This window comes from Penaeus vannamei, chromosome 23, assembly GCF_042767895.1.
Source record: "Penaeus vannamei isolate JL-2024 chromosome 23, ASM4276789v1, whole genome shotgun sequence".
Lineage (NCBI taxonomy): Eukaryota > Metazoa > Arthropoda > Malacostraca > Decapoda > Penaeidae > Penaeus > Penaeus vannamei.
Genome location: NC_091571.1, coordinates 36,183,159 through 36,203,158, shown reverse-complemented (window position 1 = coordinate 36,203,158; position 20,000 = coordinate 36,183,159). Strand labels below are relative to the sequence as shown.

Here is a 20,000-nt window from a genome sequence, read left to right as displayed (position 1 = left end):
GGATATAACAACATATCTAACATTAATGAATTTTAAACAAGACAAACATTCCCCGATTGCTCAGAACCTTCCTAAACCGACAGTTCTATTTTCCTGACTACAAACAAAATTTCTCTGGGCGTAAAAAGCGAGGCAAATCGACAGAGCTCCCGAGGTGGCGACCTGTGGTCCTGCGTGGCGAGCGGGACAGCAGGAGGCTGTGGTCATCCGTCACACGTGGCTTCTTGGGTGGCTGACACCTCCTCCTTTCCTCCGGTGCTACTCGTCCTCCTCCCGGGCTTTCTCGTCTTATCTGATTCTCTAATGCAGATATTTGTTTTGTGTTCGTGTGTGCACTTTTATAGCAGGCGGGGCTGGAGACCCGCTGCGTGTCGGTCGGGGCGCTGATTCCCATCTCTATGATCTTGGCTATCTCTTCACGCGGTCTTGTGGGAAGCGCTTGATCTTGGAGTAGAGCAAACACTGTTTTGTTGGACGTGACGAATTCCGCTGCAGGCAGGGTGGGGCTTCATTGTACAGTCTGAGATATCAAGTGATGGTCTGTTAGCAGTGGATTTGCGTAATTGTAAAGAATGAAACGTTTATGAGATTTGTAAATCACTTAGATAAACCACAACATGATCAAGATATAAAATTCCGGTAATTGGTTTTACATTGGAAGGTGAACAACGGGAACTGATTATCATTATTACGCACGCGCGCGCGCACGTACACACACACACACACACACACACACACACACACACACACACACACACACACACACACACACACACACACACACACACACACACACACACACACACACACACACACACACACACACACACACACACACACACACACACACACACACACACACACACACACACACACACACGCGCTCACACACACGCTCACACACACACGCTCACAGCCACACTCCCACTCACACCCCCACCCACACACTCACACCCACACCCACACGCGCGCTCGCGCGCACTCACCCGCACACTCACCCGCACACTCACACGCACACTCACACGCACACACGCGCGCGCGCACACACACACACACACACACACACACACACACACACACACACACACACACACACACACACACACACACACACACACACACACACACACACACACACACACAAAAGAATAAACAAACACGGAGATAATCACACACAAATAAACACACACACACGCACACACAAATAAACACACACACACTCACAAATAAACACACACATACACACACACGCTACATATACATATACATAAACGTATGCACATACACATGCACATACATGTTTACTTTTATGCATGTATGTGTATGTAAACAAACAAATAAATGTATGTATGTATGTATACTTACAAATGTATGTATATATGTAAACATGCAAATGTATGTAAAGCTACAAATGTATGTATGTATGTATATAAGCATGAAAATGTATTATTATGTATACATCCACAAAAGGTTACTTGTATTAATATATGTAGACATATACAAGAATATATGCACGTGTATAGATAAATAGATATACATACGAACATACATCTATACATATATTTACATATTTGCATACAAATGCCATGATCAGGCGACACACTGACATTGTTAGCCTTTGAGCTGCCAAACCGAATGATTGATGTGTATTAATGCCTTGCCATACTACACAGGATTCAAAAATGTTTCCAGGGCCAGAAACGCCCGGAGCAGAGCCTGAGGACGCTCCAGCAGGTACCCAGGTTCTCCTCCTCTGCCACTTATCCTGACCATGCTAATAGATAAAGCGTTATCTCGTCCATCAGGGGCATCCATACCTGAAATATCTAAGGCTGATATACTGCTGATTAGCTCAGTAAACCGATTTTACGGTCCTAAGACAATATCATAAATCTTTCTACTGTAATGCAGAAGTATGAGCAAGTGCATGGTAGAAATATTTTTGGTATATCCTTTCTTATATGAGTAATTTTGTTTACATTTAACCATGTAACTTACGGCTCAAATGAGAAGCATGTTTAATTGTGTGTTTTCACTCGAGGTTTCACTTCTGTTGTCCAATAAAGCAAAGGAAAGTCTTTGGATACCTGAGAAGAGTAATTATGTAAAAGCAAAAAAACAACAGATGGCTAGACTAACACCGGTTCATGAATATTCAGAGCGTTCGTTCATCTGTCCGAAACTGCAGACAAAAGCTATGGCGTTGGATACACAATGCCGTATTTAAAACGCCAACCAGATGTCCGGACTTTAGTGTAACCACAACATTTATCCTCTGTATCTCCGTGCAGGATGGACACCCGGTGCAGGGTAGACGCTAGAGTGAAATGCGTCTCGCTCTAGAGAAAGTTCTCAGTTACGCTGATCATTTTCCTGAATTATGATTTTTCAGTCTTTATATTTTCAGGTTTAAGGTTTTGTGTGAAGCTCAGGCGTCGACTGCATCATTTTCAAAGTTTGTTTTAGTTACCCACTTAACCATTTTCTTTAACATAGCGATGTGCAGTATACAAGTGTATACGTGAGGGACGGGTTTACAGGGAAGCATTGTGGTTATTGTCACCGGGAAAGACGTGGTTGATGCTGTTTCGTTATAGATTTACTATAATTATCGTGCGAATTTCGCTGAAGGGCGATTATATTTGCATGTTTATGATTAGAGTAGCAGTCCAGATTAGGCTATCTCGAAAACTAATTTAGTATGAATTATATAGGCCAAAGGGATTTTGTTTCTCTTTTCACATAGAAATTCTCAAATATTGTTTCCAGGTGACACATTATAGTCTGTTATTTGAACATCGTCTTGGCTCATGTTACGCTTGAACGCACTTTGATTTTTTTTCTCTCTCCACTTTTGGGATACGTGAAATGGGCGAATGAATTTGGCGTCACATCACGTACTCTGGGCGTTCAGGTACTGTACGCCCTTGGTCTGGGCGGAGGCAATGCTGTCTGATGAAGTGTGGGTCGGGACGTGATAAATGGGAGTCCAGGTGGTATGTAATTAAGTAAAGTCAGGTAGGAAGAGTTCATAGTTTAGGTGAGAGTAAACAGGTTTTTACACAGGTGAGTTGTCATTAGTGGAAATACAATAAATGATTAATCTTTTTCTCCATATAAAAAGAGGAAAACAAATCAACCGTTAGCTCGCATATATTCTTATGGACCGGTTGGCATCGTCTCTTCCTATAAAGAAAAGGTTTGCTAATTTGGGTGGACTTTTATGGCGAGTCTGTGGGTGTAACGCAATGAATTTTGTGATGCGAATTTCCAAGTGTATCACCTGTGTGGGAGTGAGGTAAGTAGCGGTTCAGTCGGACCAACCCTGATATAAAGATTATTGTTTTAGGTTTGAGGCGATTATTCATATTAATGAAGTTTATGTTGGTTGTATATGTGTATATACTCATGTGTATTTCTTTTTCAGCATTATGAACCATGTTATTTTATTTTATTTATTTTTTCATCTTTGGTAAGCTCTTTAGTTTAGTTCTTAAAATGTTTTTTTAGAAGTGATCTGTGTTCAAGTAAAATTCATAAGGTTTATTTAAATTAAATTATTATCATTTTAAAGAATTTTCTAATGATATCAAGGTGTGTAATTTCTTTTGCATTTTCCATATATATACAGTTTTTGCTGATTCTTCATTTGGATATATTGCAATATGTGATTTGGAAAGAAAACGAAAATATATTGTTGTAGCGTCATAGAGCTCTGTTTATTACAAAACATACAAAAACAGCAATATACAGAAGAATTTATAGAGTAATTTGTTTGTACAACATATATATGTACACAATTTGGCACATAACAAGTCAGATTCACAAGCACACAATCAGAAGCGTGCAGAAAAAAAAGCTTTGTGACTGTACAATAAATACAAAATATAAAACAACAGTAATAATACAGCTTAACTTGCTACTTCTGAGATCCATAACTTAGTATCACAATGAAAGAAGATTCTGGAACCTCCGTTGCTTGCCGGCGAGCAGAACCAAGGCGAAGGCTCCTCACAGCACAGGTACGTCTATAGTCACCACATCAAGTCGCCAGGTCATATTTCGTGTTACCAACGTGTTGCTCAGTCATCAAATAGCATAACAGGTACAAGTGATTAAGTACTAAAAAGTCTTAAAAAATAAATACATGGTAAACCGTCTAACTCTTCGTAATAAGAGCTATAGTTCTAAAATTATATTAAAAGAACAACACTGGCTTCACGATGGTGGGGATCATATATATTTTTTTATTTCACTTGGTCGGTGTCTTCCCCTGAATACCAAACATTTTCTCTCGTGCGACTCCAAGAACTATTTACGACAATAGTTTGTCATGTCTTTTTGTTACTGAGAACATTTGTTGTTTTATGACACTGTGGTTTGGTTACGATGCATTAACTTACGACTGAATCACTGGCAGTATGTACAAGGGGAGGTGAGTCTTAAGCTTTCGGCTTAAATCTGGACATGTAGAAATCGCAGTCATTGCAGTAAGTAGAAGGCGGGTTGACGCACTTCTTCCGACACAAGTTGCACGGCTGGAGAGCGCTGCCCGTGGCCGAGGCTGGAGCCGCGTTGGACTTCTTGCCTGCCTTGTTGACTGTGGTGTAGATGGCTGACGGGTCCAGTGGGCCGCAGAAGTGACTGGGGCCTCCCTTGACTCCGCCGCGACCCACACTTCCGTACCCCGACCCGTGCTGCGGCTGCTGCTGTTGCTGCAGGGAGTGGCCGTGAGGGACCTGCTGCTGTACTGGATGGCCGGACTGCTGCTGACGGTTGTAGGCTGCAGACGACGTGTGGTTGTGGGGCGGCAGGCCAGAACGGCTCTGGGAATGCATGGCTTGGTGCATTTGCGGGTGTGCCTGTGGCTGACCCTGCGCGTGGCCCGGATGTGGCACTCGCTGGTAGGGAGGGAACGTTCGCTCCGTCTCCGAGTGGTGCTGGAATCCAAGGCTGCTGTTCTGGCGAGTCATCATCCCCGGGTAGGGCACAGCAGACGCTCTCTGCTGCGGTTGCTGCTGGTAGTGGTGTGGCGGAGGCTGCTGCTGCTGCTGTGCTGGTGCATGTCTGTGGTGTGCCTGCTGCTGTTGCCCCGGTCTGGCCGCCGGAATCAGGTGAGGCATCTGTCCGGGGTGGAGGCCGTTGGACAGGGTACGCTGCTGGCTCTGCCCGTGGACAACGTGGGGCATCTGACTGCCCTGGCCGTGGCTGGGAGGGACATGTGAACTCAGGGGTTTGGACACACTGGGGGGAGGCTGGTAGGGTGGCGGAAGCCTCACCTGCCCACCGCTACTCTGAGGTGGCTGCTGGTACTGCTGGCCGTGAGGGTGTGATGGGTGCGCGTGGGCGTGCAGAGGCTGGGTGTGATGGGGTTGAGCAGAATGGGACTGGCTGGTATAGGCTTGAGCTGGATGCTGGCCGGCAGACGGAGGGGGGTAAGACTGCGCGGGATGCGGATGAGGAGGGTGGGGATGGGCCTGGTAATGGGCAGGCTGGCTGGGGTAACTCTGGGTGGCGTGCGTCTGTGGCGGCGCCGGAGGGAAGTGGGACTGGGGCTGGGGTTGGGACTGGGGCTGGGATTGAGGCTGGGGTTGCTGCTGGGGTTGGGATGTGACGGACTGGTAATGGGGGCTCGCCTGAGGTGTGGGTACGTTAGGCTTCGAGGACTGAGCTGGGCCATTCGATCTCGGGCTCACAGGTTCCCCACAGGAGGAAGTATCTGTGTCAGACATCGAGGATGTCATCGCGGACTTCAGGACCCTCTCGAGGATTGGGTTGGGGATGTAGGCGTCCTCCTCCTCGTCCTCGGCCGTCGCAACGAGCACCACTTGGTCACAGAAGGTCACACTCTTCTTGGATTTTTTCTTTTTAGCGCCATCACTAGACGTCGTGTCTGTGCTTGTGTTAAGTTCAGAATCTTCTTTGGCACTGTCACTAACACTATCCTTATTACTAGCATTAACACTTTCACTGTGTTCGGTCCGTGTCCGATAAGAGGAACTAAGTCTGCTCTCATGTCCACTGTGGGACGGAAATTGTAAAGAGTTACACTGGGTGTATTCTCTCGTAAACATTTCTTTACTCACAACACGCTGCCGCTCGGTCACTTCCTCGCGCGAGGGCTGAGGGGCAGGAGGCGCCAGACGGCTGTCGACCTCGTCTTGGCCCGCTTCTGGTTTCGTCGTAGACACACTCACATTCTCAAACTTGGAGGCCAAGTTCCTTACAGAATTAATATTGTTTTCCTTAGCACTGTTACTGTTGTTCTCTTTTACCTCAGATTGTGCCCCTGACGTGGGTCCGTTTTGTTCTTGCATTTTCTTGCGCATGGCTGCCTGCTTGGCCTGCAGCTCATGCAGCCAATCGCCGCTGCTCTTCGACGGCAATGGCTTCACCCGATCATCGGTCGTGGCGCCAGTCGTGTCCTTGCTCTCGACGATCTGCTGCCGCTTCTGCTGGAGCTGAGCCAACAGACTCGAGGGCTCGGGGGCGCTGTGGGCCTCGGGTATAGCCCTGGACTCTGGTGGGGGCGGGGGGAGGAGTCCCCGAATTTTCAGATCCTCCACAGCCTCCTCCAGTGGAGGAGGAGGAGGAGGAAAGTCTTCACTGCTTTGTCTTGAGTGCGAGATTTCGGGCCAAGATGAAGAAACGTGATTCTGTTGATTCTGTTTGGAATAAAGTTGCTGCTGCTGCTGATGCAGCTGCTGGAAATCGTCTTGTCGCTGTTGTATTTTCGGCTCTTGTTTGTGAGACTGCTGAGCATACTGCTGCTGTTGATGGTGATGCAGCTGCTGGTAGGTCATCTGCTGCTGGGCCTCCCTCGGAGTGGCCTCCTGGTGCACGTCGGCGCACACGGTTATCTGCGTCGGTGTACCTGGTGGCTGCTGGTGATGCTGCTCCGGGTACATCGGGTTGTTATAAGGAAGAGAGTTGGTCTGGTAGGTATCGTACTGCTGCATTTGCGTGTGGATGTACGGCAGCGACTGTGGTTCGGTTTTCAGCATGTTATTGTTATTGTTGTTGTTTACGATCTCTGGCGTATAACAGCGAGGCGGAAGGGCGGGCGGGTTCTCCGGCTCAATGTCACTTGGAGGGAGAGGATACGGCGGCCGCTTCTCTCGCTTCTTCTCGTCCTTTCGGCTATTTTTATCGTTCTTCTGCGATATTTGATTCTTTTCGTTCTGTGAAAGCTGGGAATTGATGCGCTGGGGAATGGGAGGAGGCACCTTCAGGGCCGCGGCGGACTTAGCTGGGGACAGCCCCTTGCCGACGCTACCGTGGAAGCTCTTCCTCATGAGTTTGCTGCGCTCCAGGTTAGGGTTGCTGTACTCCAGGTGGCCCTCGCTCAGGTAGCCAGCCATGGTCTTCTCCCCCGAGGGCGTGGTCGGTCGGGAGAAGCTTCGGACTTCCAGGTCGTCGGTGGCCGCCTTCGGGTTCTCTCCGTCCTGGCCCTCGCGGAGGTCCGGCATGCTGCGGTTCTTGCGCCGGATGAGGCCGCCCATTAGCAGCTTCCGCCTGACCTTGTGCTGCTTCTTCCCGATAGGCTTCTCTTCCTTGACCTCCACGATGGCGTTCACGTCGTCCTTGTCGGCTCCCTTCTTTGAACTCTTGGAGCTGTGGTCGCTGGCGTAGTCGCTGTCCACGGCTCGGGACTTGGAGCTCTTCTTGTCCTTGTGGGCCTTCTCCTTCGTCTTCTCGGCCGTCTTCTTCTCCTTCGGCTTCTCGATGTGCACTTCCACGTCCTCCTTCTTCGCCATCTTCTCCGACGCCTTCTTTCCCTTCTTGGGCAGAGTCGCATAGATTTCGATGTTTGTCGTCTGCAACTTTTCCGCTGTCTGTGCCAGGGTGACGGCCGTGTCCAGCTGGTCCTGCGACCTGGCCTGGGAGCCGCTGGAGGCGTCACGGGATCCCTGGCGGCTGTGGTGGACGGAGCCCTCGCGCGAGCCCTGGCGGCTGGTGCGGGATCGCTGGGAGTCCCGCGAGCCCTGGCGACTGTGGTGGGGCGCATCTGTGGGTAAATTCTTCATTAGAAACCGATCTGAATGTACACGCACGCACACATTCTTCACAATAACCAATATTTAAACCAACTCCTTTAAGTATACCATTAAAAACAAAAAACTTGCAATGATATTCATGGTAATAACTTACCCATTTTGTATTGGCCTTCCCAAGCGGCAGTCTCCTCCTGGATGAGGATGCGTCGGTGCAGAGACCTCGCCCGCATGACGCACGTGTTGTGCTTCATGCGCGCGAAGGTCAGCGAGTGGGCGTTGTTGTAGGGGGCGTCCATGGCGGCTCGGGTCTTGGCCGCGGCGGCATTGCACAGGTCGAGGGCGCCCTGGGGGAACAGTGCCAGGTTAGATTGGAATTTGGGGGAACTCAGGTGGTTATTGTCTATCGTTAAGCAAGTGGCGAACAGGAAAACAAGTCGTAACGTAATGTACCGTAATATGCCGGTATGAATGTAATATACAGATTAATATTTGCATCATTCGAAACACTGATAGGAAATACATTGATGCATATTAGTGTCATTCAGAATACAGACAGGAAATGCACTGGTGAAAATTAGTGTCACTCAAAAGCTAAGAATACTAACGGGAAGGTCCCCAGCCTCCTCGCGCGCTCTGGCTTCCTCCAGCAGCGAGTCAGCAGCCAGGCACAAAGCCTCGCAGTTTCCTCCAGCTTCGCTTTCTGTCAGTGTGCTGACGCTGCTGCTATCTTGCTGACTCCCGCCCGTGTACGTTCCGGGGCTGTCGCTAGCCTGCACACATTCGGGGATTTGTTGAAGCTGCTGCAAGAGACAGGAGAGGACATTAGAATACAGGCATAATATTCAATGATTCAAGGATGAAATTCACTTTTGCAATAAAAAATTACACGCCAGATGATGAGGATGTTCTTCTTACCTGCAAGTTATGCTTCAGATTCTGCTGAATTGGATAGGAGTCGTTCGAAGAGAGCGAGTAGGAGTCGTAGCCGGGGTCGTACTGGCCGTTGGGCGCCGCGCTGGGCTGCTGCCCGTTGGTGGCGTGGTTGTGCGGGTGGCCGGGGACGCCCACGCCCAGGTTGGCGTACTCGGGGTGGTCGCCGCGCGATGGGCTGGGCGGCGCCTTGGCGGTGGGCGAGGGGGGCTGGCGGCCGGCCTTGCCCACGATGAACAGGTACGGGTTCTCGAGCGACGTCGACGACGACGACGACGCGCTGTTGCGGTCGCCGCTCCAGTTGCCGGAGTCGCGGCGTCGAGGAACGTTTCCGCCCTCGGGCATCTTGAGGCCGTCCTTCTCGAACTGCTCGAGGGACGAGTTGCTGTTCCTGTTGCCGTGCTGATTGTAGCCGCTGCCGCTGCAGCTGACGGACCGCTGGCGCTCCTGCCGCTGCGAGTCGTTTCTCCTGCCGGCGTAGACGGAGTCGTCGGAGTCGAGTCGGCCGCGGATGCTGGGCTTGTTGGGCAGGACGGAACCGCTCTGCTTGATGCTCTCCAGCTGGCGCCGGTAGTTGGACGTGCCCTGGTCGAACACGTCGTCGCTGTGGGGCTCGCCGGCGCCGTCCTGGTAGACCTGCGTCACGGCGTGGATGTTCTGGTAGTCGCGGTGGCCGTCGCGCTGGGCCGCCACCTCGGGGCTGGGCGTGATGGCGCGCCGCGGCGTCGGCCCGCCCACGTCCACGCACTTCTCGGGGTTGGGCGTGACGGCGCGGCGGGTCGTGGCCTGCGAGTAGGGCTCCCCTGCCGCCGAGGCTTTGTGGGGAGGCTGCGCGGCGCGGTTGCTGGTGCGGTGGCCCGGCACGAGGGACACCGTCCGCGGGGCCGTGTCGACGGGCACGGGAGTGCCACTGGGGTTGGCATACAGCAGCAGGAGGGGCTGGAAGTGGCCGCGACGACACTTGTCGACGACCTGCTCCCAGTGCGGTCCAATTTCTCGTACTGTCGCATCGTCGAAGTATATCCACACTCGGAGCTTCGTGTGATAGAAGAAAGTGGAGTAATGCTTTCCATAGTAGGTGACGACTCCGACCAGCTGGTGCTGCGTGTGCTGAGCCCAGCGGTCGTCGACGACACTCTGGAACACGTCGCGGAGTCGAAGCGTCGTGCCCACGGTGGCGAACACGGCCATGATGTGCTCCAGCGTCGGTCGCTCCGAGTCCCACACCACACCGATGGACACGATCTCGGGCCGGTTCATCAGCGTCCGGCAGATCTGTATTTTGGCGCCGCAGGCACTCTGGGGACGAGAGCGAAATCATGGTTATTGTAATAGTACTAGCACAACCAACATATTATATTTGTATCTATACATCTGTTACTTTATCTGTACAGTATGTATGTGTATGAATGTGTGTGTTTTTATATATTTATATATTAAAGCACATATGTCTGTTTGTATTTACATCTGTATATATATAGGAACATTCATCCATCTCTCCCGAAGCAAAATTCCAGCAAGTACTCACGGGGCAATCTCTGATGTCTCCCATGCCTCCGGCCTTCTTCAGGAGCTGGCCGAACATGTCGAGGGCGACCTGCGGCTGCGAGCCCGACACGGCGGGGTCCTGCATCTGCCTGGCCTGTGCGGTGAGCGCCGACGCCGACACGTAGTGCACCATCTGCGTGAAGGGCAGCGGCTCGGACGTGGCCCCGCAGTCGCCGCAGACGCTCTGCTCGACCAGCGTCATGGCGAAGCGCTGGTGGGGGATGCAGTGGCGGGCATTGCACATGTCCTCGGCCTCCCCGCTGGCGATGTGGAAGTGGATGCGCAGGAGAATGTTCTCGAAGCACTCGGCGGCGTCGTCCATGAAGCCCAGCTGGAAGCGCTGCTGGTTGTAGAAGGTCTGGGCGAGGGCGCGGCGGAGCGCGTCGGGCGGCAGCGCGGACTCATGGCTGTACTGGAGCTGTGAGAAGAGTTCCTGCGGAGAAGAAATGAATCAAGTTAGTATAGTGCGGCGCGGTGGAAAATATTTATTACTTAATAGGTAACGAGATTAAAACGTAAATCTGTAACACGTATGACTTGGTAAATAATGTCACTCACAAAATGGAACATATGCGAATGTGCATAAACACTATTCACTGCCACTGCATTCCACACTCCAATGAGACACGTAAAGGCAGTCACAACGACATAAATGCTACAATACAAATATCTTCCTCTAGAGTGGCGACCCAAAGGTTCCAACTTGGGTTCCCGCAGCTGCTGGAATCCCCCCCCCCCCCGGTAATCCAACAAAAGGGTCGAACAAACCCCCCTGCGGTTCGCCCTGCCACAACATTCCTGGGAATCCAAAAGGACAAATTCCAAAACAGGAATATTCCTCCGGGTACAACTCGAAAGCCTATATTTTACGGTCCCCATTTCCTCGATTTATCAGTCACTTTATTTTATTTTATTTCACATCTCCCCTTCCATTTACATGAAAATGTTGAGAGTATACTAATATATATATATATATATATATATATATATATATATATATATATATATATATATATACTGAAAAAGAACAGGAAAAACAAGTTTAAGATATCATTTTACATTATCACGGCTGACTACACAGCAGACGGCAGACCACTGATATGTCGCCCTCGAGTGATGGATCGGAGACAACAGCTCATTCCGTCGCCGTCCAACTATTTCCCTTTGTAATGACAACCCGCATTCAAATGATCCCAAACGGACGTCAAAAAAAGAGCACAGCAAATGCCAATTACCGATGCATTGCTACAGATACTCTTGTAACTTCTCGGTGAATGATGCGAGACTCTACACAAAATACTACAAAGGGAGTTTGGGCGACATTCCATTCCCGGGAGTGCGGTGGTCACAGCGTCCGAGGAAATAGGGTGGGGGGAGGGGGGTGGGAGGTGGGTATAGGGGAGGGAAGGAGGTGCGGAGGTGGGTATGAGCCAAGGGGGGGTGAGGAGGTGGGTACGGAATAGGGGGGGGGGTGAGGTGGTGGATAGGAGACAGAGGGGTGAGGTGGCGGGTATGGGACAGGAGTGAGGTGGGGCATAAAAGGCAGAGAAAGGGGGGGTAGGGGTAAGAAGAGCAGAGGTGGGGTGGGGTATGAAGGGGCGAGAAGCTGGGGTCTGAGGGGGAGGGGAGAGGTACGAAGAGGGCGGGGTCCGGGGTCCAGGGGGGGTCACGACAATCCCCTTTGGTAATTACACGTAGACCAGTTTGGAATGTCCGAAGCCATTATTGTAACACCCCATCTACCACATGGAGAAATCGCCCTTCGTCTTTGTAATGTTAAAACCCCAAATCATTATCTTCATTCTCTCGAAACTAAATTACCTCGGTCAAAAGAATAAAAAAAAGAGAAAGAAAACAAAAGATGGCCAAACCATATGTCGCTACGTAGTGTCACTAATTTTCGTTAAAAAAAAAAGCGAATCGGAATGCGCATCTAACTGCAATTAGATCCCGGTGCAATCCCGCCGTTGAGATGCGGATCAAATTACTCAATATTCTCCCGGGCAACAATGAGGTCAGCTGGGTGACGCGACAAACGTTTCACCAAATTAAAAACGTTTATTACCATCAACTTGAATGCGGATCGTGCACGGACTGACTCGGCCTGAAAATGACATCATCATCATTTCAATAAGTAACCCGGGCTGATGGCCGATGATGCCAACATAACGGGGCCACATAGACAACATATCGTATTATAAAAGAATCGGCGGGGTTGTATGTGGCGAGTTCCTGCCGGGATGTGGCTCGACGCGACCCCGCCCCGATGCAAGGGCCTCGGGCGAGTAACGGAAATACTCGGGAAATTATGTGGGTTACCTCGCCTGCTTCTTATCGAGCCTCCGATGAATGGTGTCGAGTATGTCAGTGATACGAAGAATGTAACGCAACACAGCCAAGGACAAAAATATACACTGCGTCGTCGAGGTTGCATGTCTAGACTAATCAATCATCTGCCTCCGAATTTCCATTTTTCCCGAACACGAAGCAAATGCCACACATCCACACACACAAAAACAAAACAAAACAAAAAACATAAGAAAATAAAATCAAACAAATCAGGCCCAGACACGATCGCTTTTCCACCAATCGCGCGCCATAAAAGTTGTCTTGCCTTGACAGCGCCGCCACACGTACGATAATCGGCGTCGTGCGGTGGCCGTGCCCGCTTCGCCGTGCCCGCTTCATGTGCCTGACGACGCTTCACTTCTGCCCTGCATGACGCTCGCTCCAAGGCCCTGTCTACAATTACTTTCGGCGCGTTAAGCCTAAAGCCCAGAATATGAAATTAGATACCCGACCGTTTCCTAATCCATCACCCTGGTAATAATTTGCATATTCCGAGGATATTAAACCGATTTCCGTTTCAAAGCTCATATATGGGTATCTTTCTTGTGTTCATAAAGTGACGCATGAAATATTATAATAAATATATCTCAAAATGCGTAGATCATGGCACATTCCTTACACACACACACACACACACACACACACACACACACACACACACACACACACACACACACACACACACAAAATAAAGGAATCTTGAAGGAAAATATCTAGACGCTGAAATTCAAGCTTTTTGTAAGCTGATACAACGTCACAATCTTACCAATTAGAGTTATCACGGCACCCATTAGTCCGAAATCTTGGGGGCCCCGAAACTTATCGGATTTCAATCGGCGTGGCGAGGCACAATTGTTTAATCCCCGATTACCTGAGATCGCCGATAACAAGATTAATAGGAAAAGACTCAAATTCCTAGACACACGGAGAGCGGCTACCCCCTCTCTGTCTGAGTCTGTCTCTGCCTGTCTGTCTCTCACATACACACTCTGGAAGAAGGGAGAAGAACGGATAAAAGGATATGAGAGAGAGAGAGAGAAAAGGAAGGAAGGGGAAGAGGAGAGAGGAGAAAGAGAAGAGTGGGGAGAAGAAAAAAAAAAATAGAGAAATATGAGAGGATTTGAAAGAACAGCAAAGGAGAGTAACACACCCAAACCTCAGTTGTTTACAAGCAGGCGTCAGACACAGGGACATAGGCCTACTTCAACAACACGACCTCATGACACCACAACTCACCTTCAGAGCTTGTCGGAGGGAAAACGTTTGTATGTTCATGTTTCCGGAAGGGTAATTTACGACGGGGAGAGTGGAACAAATCATCTTGGTACGAAGTGATGCCGAGACCGAAAGCGTGGTAGGCCTAGGCGCAGCTTCAGCCGCATCACCGTAAAGGCACAAAGTACACCGTCGTATGAATTTCACTTTGCGAGATCATAGTCGAGACTGTTCTGTTCTAAGTCGCATACACAAGACCATGTTTATGAATGGAGATACTTTCACATCTTAACACATCTGTTTTAAAAAAGAGAAAACACAAAACCACAAAAACCATTAGTTTCAAAATTCGATTCCACCGGTCGTTATTTAGAAGCACACACACACCCTGCATAGAAGTCGTGACGCGATTTGCTTTCCATCCTCCATTTTATATTTTGCAACGCAACGTTCTCTCCCGCCACGAGCTCTGGGCACACGTTCACTAACCCAGTCCCCCACCCTCTTCCCCCTCCCCCCCACATTCACCTCACTCACCCACCCTCCCAACCATCCCTCCCTCCCCTCTCCTCCCCCGCCGCGCCTCAGACACCAATTTTCATCCTTTCACTTAGTTTTTTTTTTTTCTTTCCGACGCGACCTTTTCATATTCTCCCACTGATATCACACTTTGAGGTCGGCTTAAAGAGTTGTAGAATAATATACACACTGTTTCTGTTCAGGATATTTGACTTGAAAGCAACGTTCACTGATATAATGACCTATTGTTCTAGGACGATTGACCTTACGAGACCAGTCACAGGTACTACAAGGCTGCATTCACCCGTGCACCTCTGCCGACTACATAAAAAAACAGTAACCAAGGCCCGAGTACATTCACTTTACATCTCCGAAAGTAGCCGGGGAGTAGCGGAGTGCCTTGGAGTAGCACACGGAATATATTGGAGGGCCTTCGTCGACCCAGCGAGATCGCTCGTCGGGAAAGACCTCCATCACTCGGATATTAATGTTCCCGTTATAGCTTCCTTGTGGTTGTGTCACGGTTTTTTTTTTTACCGTCGATGGGACCTTGGGATCGACTGCATAGACGAAATATATTACACATATACAAAGGCCACCAATCACGAAAATGGCACACTGAAATATATTTATATTTTCTTTCGGAATTAGCAGTGCACTCGCGTAATGTCAATTGATTCACAAACATAACGTATACGGGCAAACTTTTCAATATCAGCTGCTATTTACAGCACGTAGACCGGCTGCATATATGGTGTTGTCATGAAACACTAATGCATATCCAAACAACTGATGTCCTCTCTAATCCCGAGGATCCCTTATAAACAAAATTTCCATATCACTAGTTTCTTCTCAGACCGATATCAACACAAAATACAAAAACCCCTTTCACATCGCAGGAAAAGCCTCCTCAATTACCCTCGATTCGCGCACAGAGAGGAGCACACACACACACGCGGCGAGAGCGACTGTGTCCGTCGGCAGCGGAGTCGACCACTCACTGAGGAAGAGTGAGTGTAGGTGAGTGAGTGGGCGAGCTGCACATCAGCGACCTGAGGATGGCTGGCCTGGTCGCACCTGCCTCCACCACCACCATGCCATTTCCGTTTTCCTGCCCGCGCCTGGCAGGTGTTGTCCGCACAATGAGGCTACATGGGCATCCATTGGTCCTCTGTAGGGCCGGATGAAAAATTTGCCAAGGTTATGATACCGAAAATTCGCGGAGCAGGTGAGAGTGAGTTGTCGTTTTGGGAGTTGCATGCAACCCTCCCTCCTGGCGTACCGCAAGGCTCTCACTGACCACATATGACTCGCTTCAAGCTTTGCCCTTACATTCACGCGCAACAGTAATGCTTTCATGCGCGTACACATGTCAAGATAGTGAATCCTACACAGGGTATCGTGTTCCTTGTCCGGTCCAATATCCTCTGACCTTATTAATCGCAGGAAGAACATCCTTCTTCCAAAAGAAACAAAGTAGCAGCCAATCCTTTCCTTAAGTTTTCTTTAATGACACGGATGTCAATCTGATTTCTCTCCTAAGTGGCTGACAGTGCTTTTGGCTCCCCAGGGTACAGTAAGGTCCGGCAGAACACGCCCCCCCTACCCTACGGCGGGCGACCTGGCCACCGACTTCCCGGAAACCAGCCACGCGTCCTGGAGCCTGACTCACTTCCATTCACTTGGTCCTACAGGTGAACACGCGTCGCCTGCCCGAGAGAGGCGCCCATTCATCCGCCGCCGTGGATGCACCTCCAACGACTCACAAACACCACAACTCTACCTGACGAAAGCGCAGTGCCCGGCTACGCGTTCGGGAAGAAGTTACTGAACGGTACGACGAACCTAACTTGGATGGGGAAAGGCAGGGACGTTACACGCGCTGAATTATTGAAAGCTTTGCAGCAGAACCGATCAATGTTCGGATGTCCCTTTGTTCGCATTTTGGAGACGTACATGGTAGAATTTTAGCCGCCTTTTGTTGAGTCATCTGCAGACAATGAAATCTGCAAATCACCTCTCATCCTCTTTTATTCTTCGAGTGGCTAAGGAGTTAATGGCGACTTATTTTTTACCAAGATGCAAATGACAAATACTTATTGTTTGGGAATGATAACGTAAAATAAAGTTCTCTCTCCAAAAGTCAACGGCAAAAACATGCTTAAAATTAATTTGAATTTAATCCCCACATTTTTAACATTATAAAGTTTATTTTAAGATGTTTATTCAGAGCTTAAGACGCCTATGCATTTGCAGAATGGAGAAACAAGCAGCGAGGTGAAGCTCTCGATCTTCGCCGTGATTTCGCCACGATCTCCTCCACCCCCCCCCTCTCCCCGCCCGGCCGCCCACAACCCCTCTTTCAAGCAAAGGTAAGGACGAGTGCCTCTTGTGCCTCTCACGCCCACTTAAGTCCTCCCGCGCCCGCTCATCCCCTCCCCCGCCCGTCGACGCTCGGGTTCCTCGGTGCGAGTGTCGAGCGCAAGGCCGCAGAGCCCCGGGGAAGCGAGCGGAAAACATCCCCGCAAACAGTCGTCACCTCCAAAGATGGACGTCGCCGCCAGAACCAGCTTTTCTCAATCTCGTTATCTGCGGCGAGCATCAGGTTCCCGCGCTGCCGAGCCGAGGCCCACCTCCCGAGGCGCCCGCGAGCGTGGTGCAACACCTCCAGTATTTCCGGCGCTGGCCCGCTGACCCCGCCGCCCACGTGGGCCAGCTTTCGGGCGTGCTCCTGGCTACCCCGCGGTGGCTTAGTGCACAGCCAGGGATGAAGGGGCGGCCCCATAACTCATCGTGGATTACCTGAGTGTCCTTCCTTGAGGTGGGCACCGAGGCTTGTTAATTCAGGTGGGCAGGGCGAGCTGTTAATTCATACAGACTGGCTTGGTCGTGATTTCCATAATAACGAAGCATCTGGCCACTTCTCGAGAGCTGCGAGGAGCGCCCGGACGAGGCGTAAAAGGCTGTTCGGCTGAGGTGCGAACCTCCCCCCCCCCCCCGGCCACCCATCACGAACTTTCCGAGAAAATCACAATCGCTAGTTTCACAAGACCGGACGTAGAGGCGCGGAGAGTAAGCCTATTAAGAAAGGGGAAAACGTTGCCAATAAGCAGGATAAATCCAAGCAAAACGTTTTGCAATAAACCAAATTATAAAAGGTACGTCCACACACTATTCTTTACCATATATGAAAAAAATCGAACTAGGTAACAAGCATTCAGCAAACGAACGTATCCGAAAAATACATTGTTGCAGCACAGGCCGTAAAAAGGCATAAGATAAAAAAAAGGTTTCTTAAAACGCAGATCTGTCAAGACGCTCGAGAATTATTGGTCCTCGCGGACTCGGGTTACTCGGGGCCCGTGTTGTTTAGGTAAACACCAACACCTGCAGCTTCCACCGTTCATATGTTCTTGTCAGCCCTTATCTTGTGCAAATATGTACTCTGCGTTCAACACGCCAGGTAATAATATTTACACGGATAATGAAGAACCCCACAGAGAGGTGTTGTGGCGGGCCGTCACCGCGGGCGCGCCGGGGAGAGTCTCGCTTCCCACTCCTGCCGGGGAGAGTCTCGCTTCCCACTCCTGCCCTTCCTCGCCCGACCCGACGTAAACAAAATAAACCCGCCACTTAACCAAGGCAGCGCAAGAGAGGCTAGATTATTTTTTCTGGAGTTACGTGATAAGGCAGTGACTGAGGGCACTACACTCGGCCTCAGTTATCCCTCGCGCCCAAGCTGACTGCCTTCACGTGCTCCGGGGCTCGCTTCTCGCTCACCTGTCCGTTGTGCACTTGCTGGGGATGTCGCGCAAGGCTCGGACTAACCACGGGACACTGAGAGAGATAATCACATTTTTTTGCACATGATGAATCGCGTTGTTTATCATTTCACTTTAACAAGAGTTGTTTTCATTAAAATATGGATCATAACAGAATATATCTAAAACGTAGGATATACATGTATAGCGTGTATATAAGACATGGGATATATATATACATAACTCGAAGTACAACAAAGCCAATAAGACATGGGATATATATATACATAACTCGAAGTACAACAAAGCCAATCTTATATAAATACGTCTAAAAAGATACGAAGATAACACTGGACCTAAAATAAACCCGAGACCTAAATCACCTTTTCCTGCTAGAGAAAACAAACGAAGTCATAGCTCAGGTAACCGAACACCCGCGCACGATGGAGCCTCAAGTGCCCCTGGAAAACTCGATAGGCGCCGCGTCTCAACACTGACCAGGGCCCGCTCCTCAGTAACAGTCGTATGGTCGTATGGCGCGGCTCGAAATGCATGCAATCATCGCCCTAAGCCACGGGGTGAATAATGACCACTGTTCATAACGCGGAAAGGCGGCGTATGTTCCCTCCTTATACGGTTAACGAGTGTTGATTACTGAGGGCCGAGTGGAACTCCTTTTCAAGCCTTTCGGAGTTGAAGAAACGGCGAAGTGTTTGCCACAAACAAGTATCAACAACCACGAAACGCTGCGTTGCAATAATAGAAATAACTCTAAAACCTCCCCTATCTCCTCCCTTAACGATATTCACGACTCGTCTATTAATCCCTCGTAACGAGCGCGCGCCGGGGCGAGGGACGCGGCCGTGACAGTTACAGTAAACAAGGCGGGCATCTGGGGCGGCGACGGGATAAGAGCACAGAGGACCCGCTTGTTACGGCAGGACGCGGCGGGTCACGTGGGAGGACCTCGAGGGCCTGGCAACATCCTACACCTCTTCCTTGACCTGCAGATAAGCAGATGTGTCGGGATCCATTTCATAATGAAATCTGAGGTTTGGTTTCGACATTAAGCAGCGTATGAATCCTGTATGAGTAGATCATAAAGATTGCATACAAAATTATCACCACGTGTATACAGTTTATCATTTCGTATATACTTGCTTACTTTATTTACACGTGATATCCCTTACATAAAGTTACCCTGGAGACACGAGGCCCGCCCATGTTACGACACAAAACTTGACGCTTTTGTGAAGTAATATACACTGAAGTAATCCATATTGTGTGCGACACCTCCTGCTCCAAATCTGTATCTGTTGTACATTTACACCATATTTGATTTATTAATTTTTTTTTGTAATCATTACGATAGATGCAACACAGATATCTCCCGAATGTAATATGTAACCCTGGCTACAAGTACACATCCCGTCGCTTTGTTTCCACCAGTGTAACATTTGGCCAAACTTTACCACTTCACTGTTTGGTGCGGCCTCGGTTATGCCCGTCAAGAGCGGGCGAAAAGGAGGTAGATACGGAGAAGAATAACGAGACAAGGGAAGTGGAGAAGGAGGGAGAAAGAGGAGATAGAGTGGAAGGGTTAAATGGATGAAGATCGTAAAAAGAAAGTAAAAAAGGATTAGAAAAGGAGTGGCAGGTGTGTGTGTGTGAGAGAGAGAGA

The 20,000-nt window shown here is 49.6% G+C and overlaps 2 protein-coding genes across 10 annotated transcripts in view; one reads left to right on the top strand and one right to left on the bottom strand.

The window, feature by feature from the left end:
* Positions 1 to 20,000, top strand: part of LOC113818338 (uncharacterized) — a 66,751-nt gene that overhangs the window by 36,550 nt on the left and 10,201 nt on the right. The window contains exons 1-3 of one of the 3 annotated variants that reach the window (XR_011399488.1): positions 10,796 to 10,930; positions 16,253 to 16,392; positions 16,815 to 16,930. Coding sequence is in view for 2 of the 3 variants with exons in the window: in XM_070137272.1 (XP_069993373.1) it covers positions 16,305 to 16,392; positions 16,815 to 16,930 (204 nt within the window). In the remaining variant the exon portion in view is untranslated. Of the gene's footprint in view, positions 1 to 10,795; positions 10,931 to 15,977; positions 16,393 to 16,814; positions 16,931 to 20,000 lie in introns of those variants that run through there. The other 2 variants (XM_070137272.1, XM_070137271.1) reach the window with 2 other exon arrangements.
* Positions 3,693 to 20,000, bottom strand: part of ec (ubiquitin specific peptidase echinus) — a 329,693-nt gene continuing 313,385 nt past the window's right edge. For 2 of the 7 annotated variants that reach the window (XM_070137266.1, XM_027370537.2), the window contains 5 exons: positions 10,456 to 10,908; positions 8,913 to 10,226; positions 8,603 to 8,797; positions 8,152 to 8,341; positions 3,693 to 8,008 (listed from right to left, as the gene is read on the bottom strand). In XM_070137266.1, the coding sequence (XP_069993367.1) occupies positions 4,443 to 8,008; positions 8,152 to 8,341; positions 8,603 to 8,797; positions 8,913 to 10,226; positions 10,456 to 10,908 (5,718 nt within the window). In that variant the 3' untranslated portion in view covers positions 3,693 to 4,442. Of the gene's footprint in view, positions 8,009 to 8,151; positions 8,342 to 8,602; positions 8,798 to 8,912; positions 10,227 to 10,455; positions 10,909 to 14,060; positions 14,496 to 15,476; positions 15,598 to 15,768; positions 15,848 to 20,000 lie in introns of those variants that run through there. The other 5 variants (XM_070137269.1, XM_027370540.2, XM_070137270.1 and 2 more) reach the window with 5 other exon arrangements.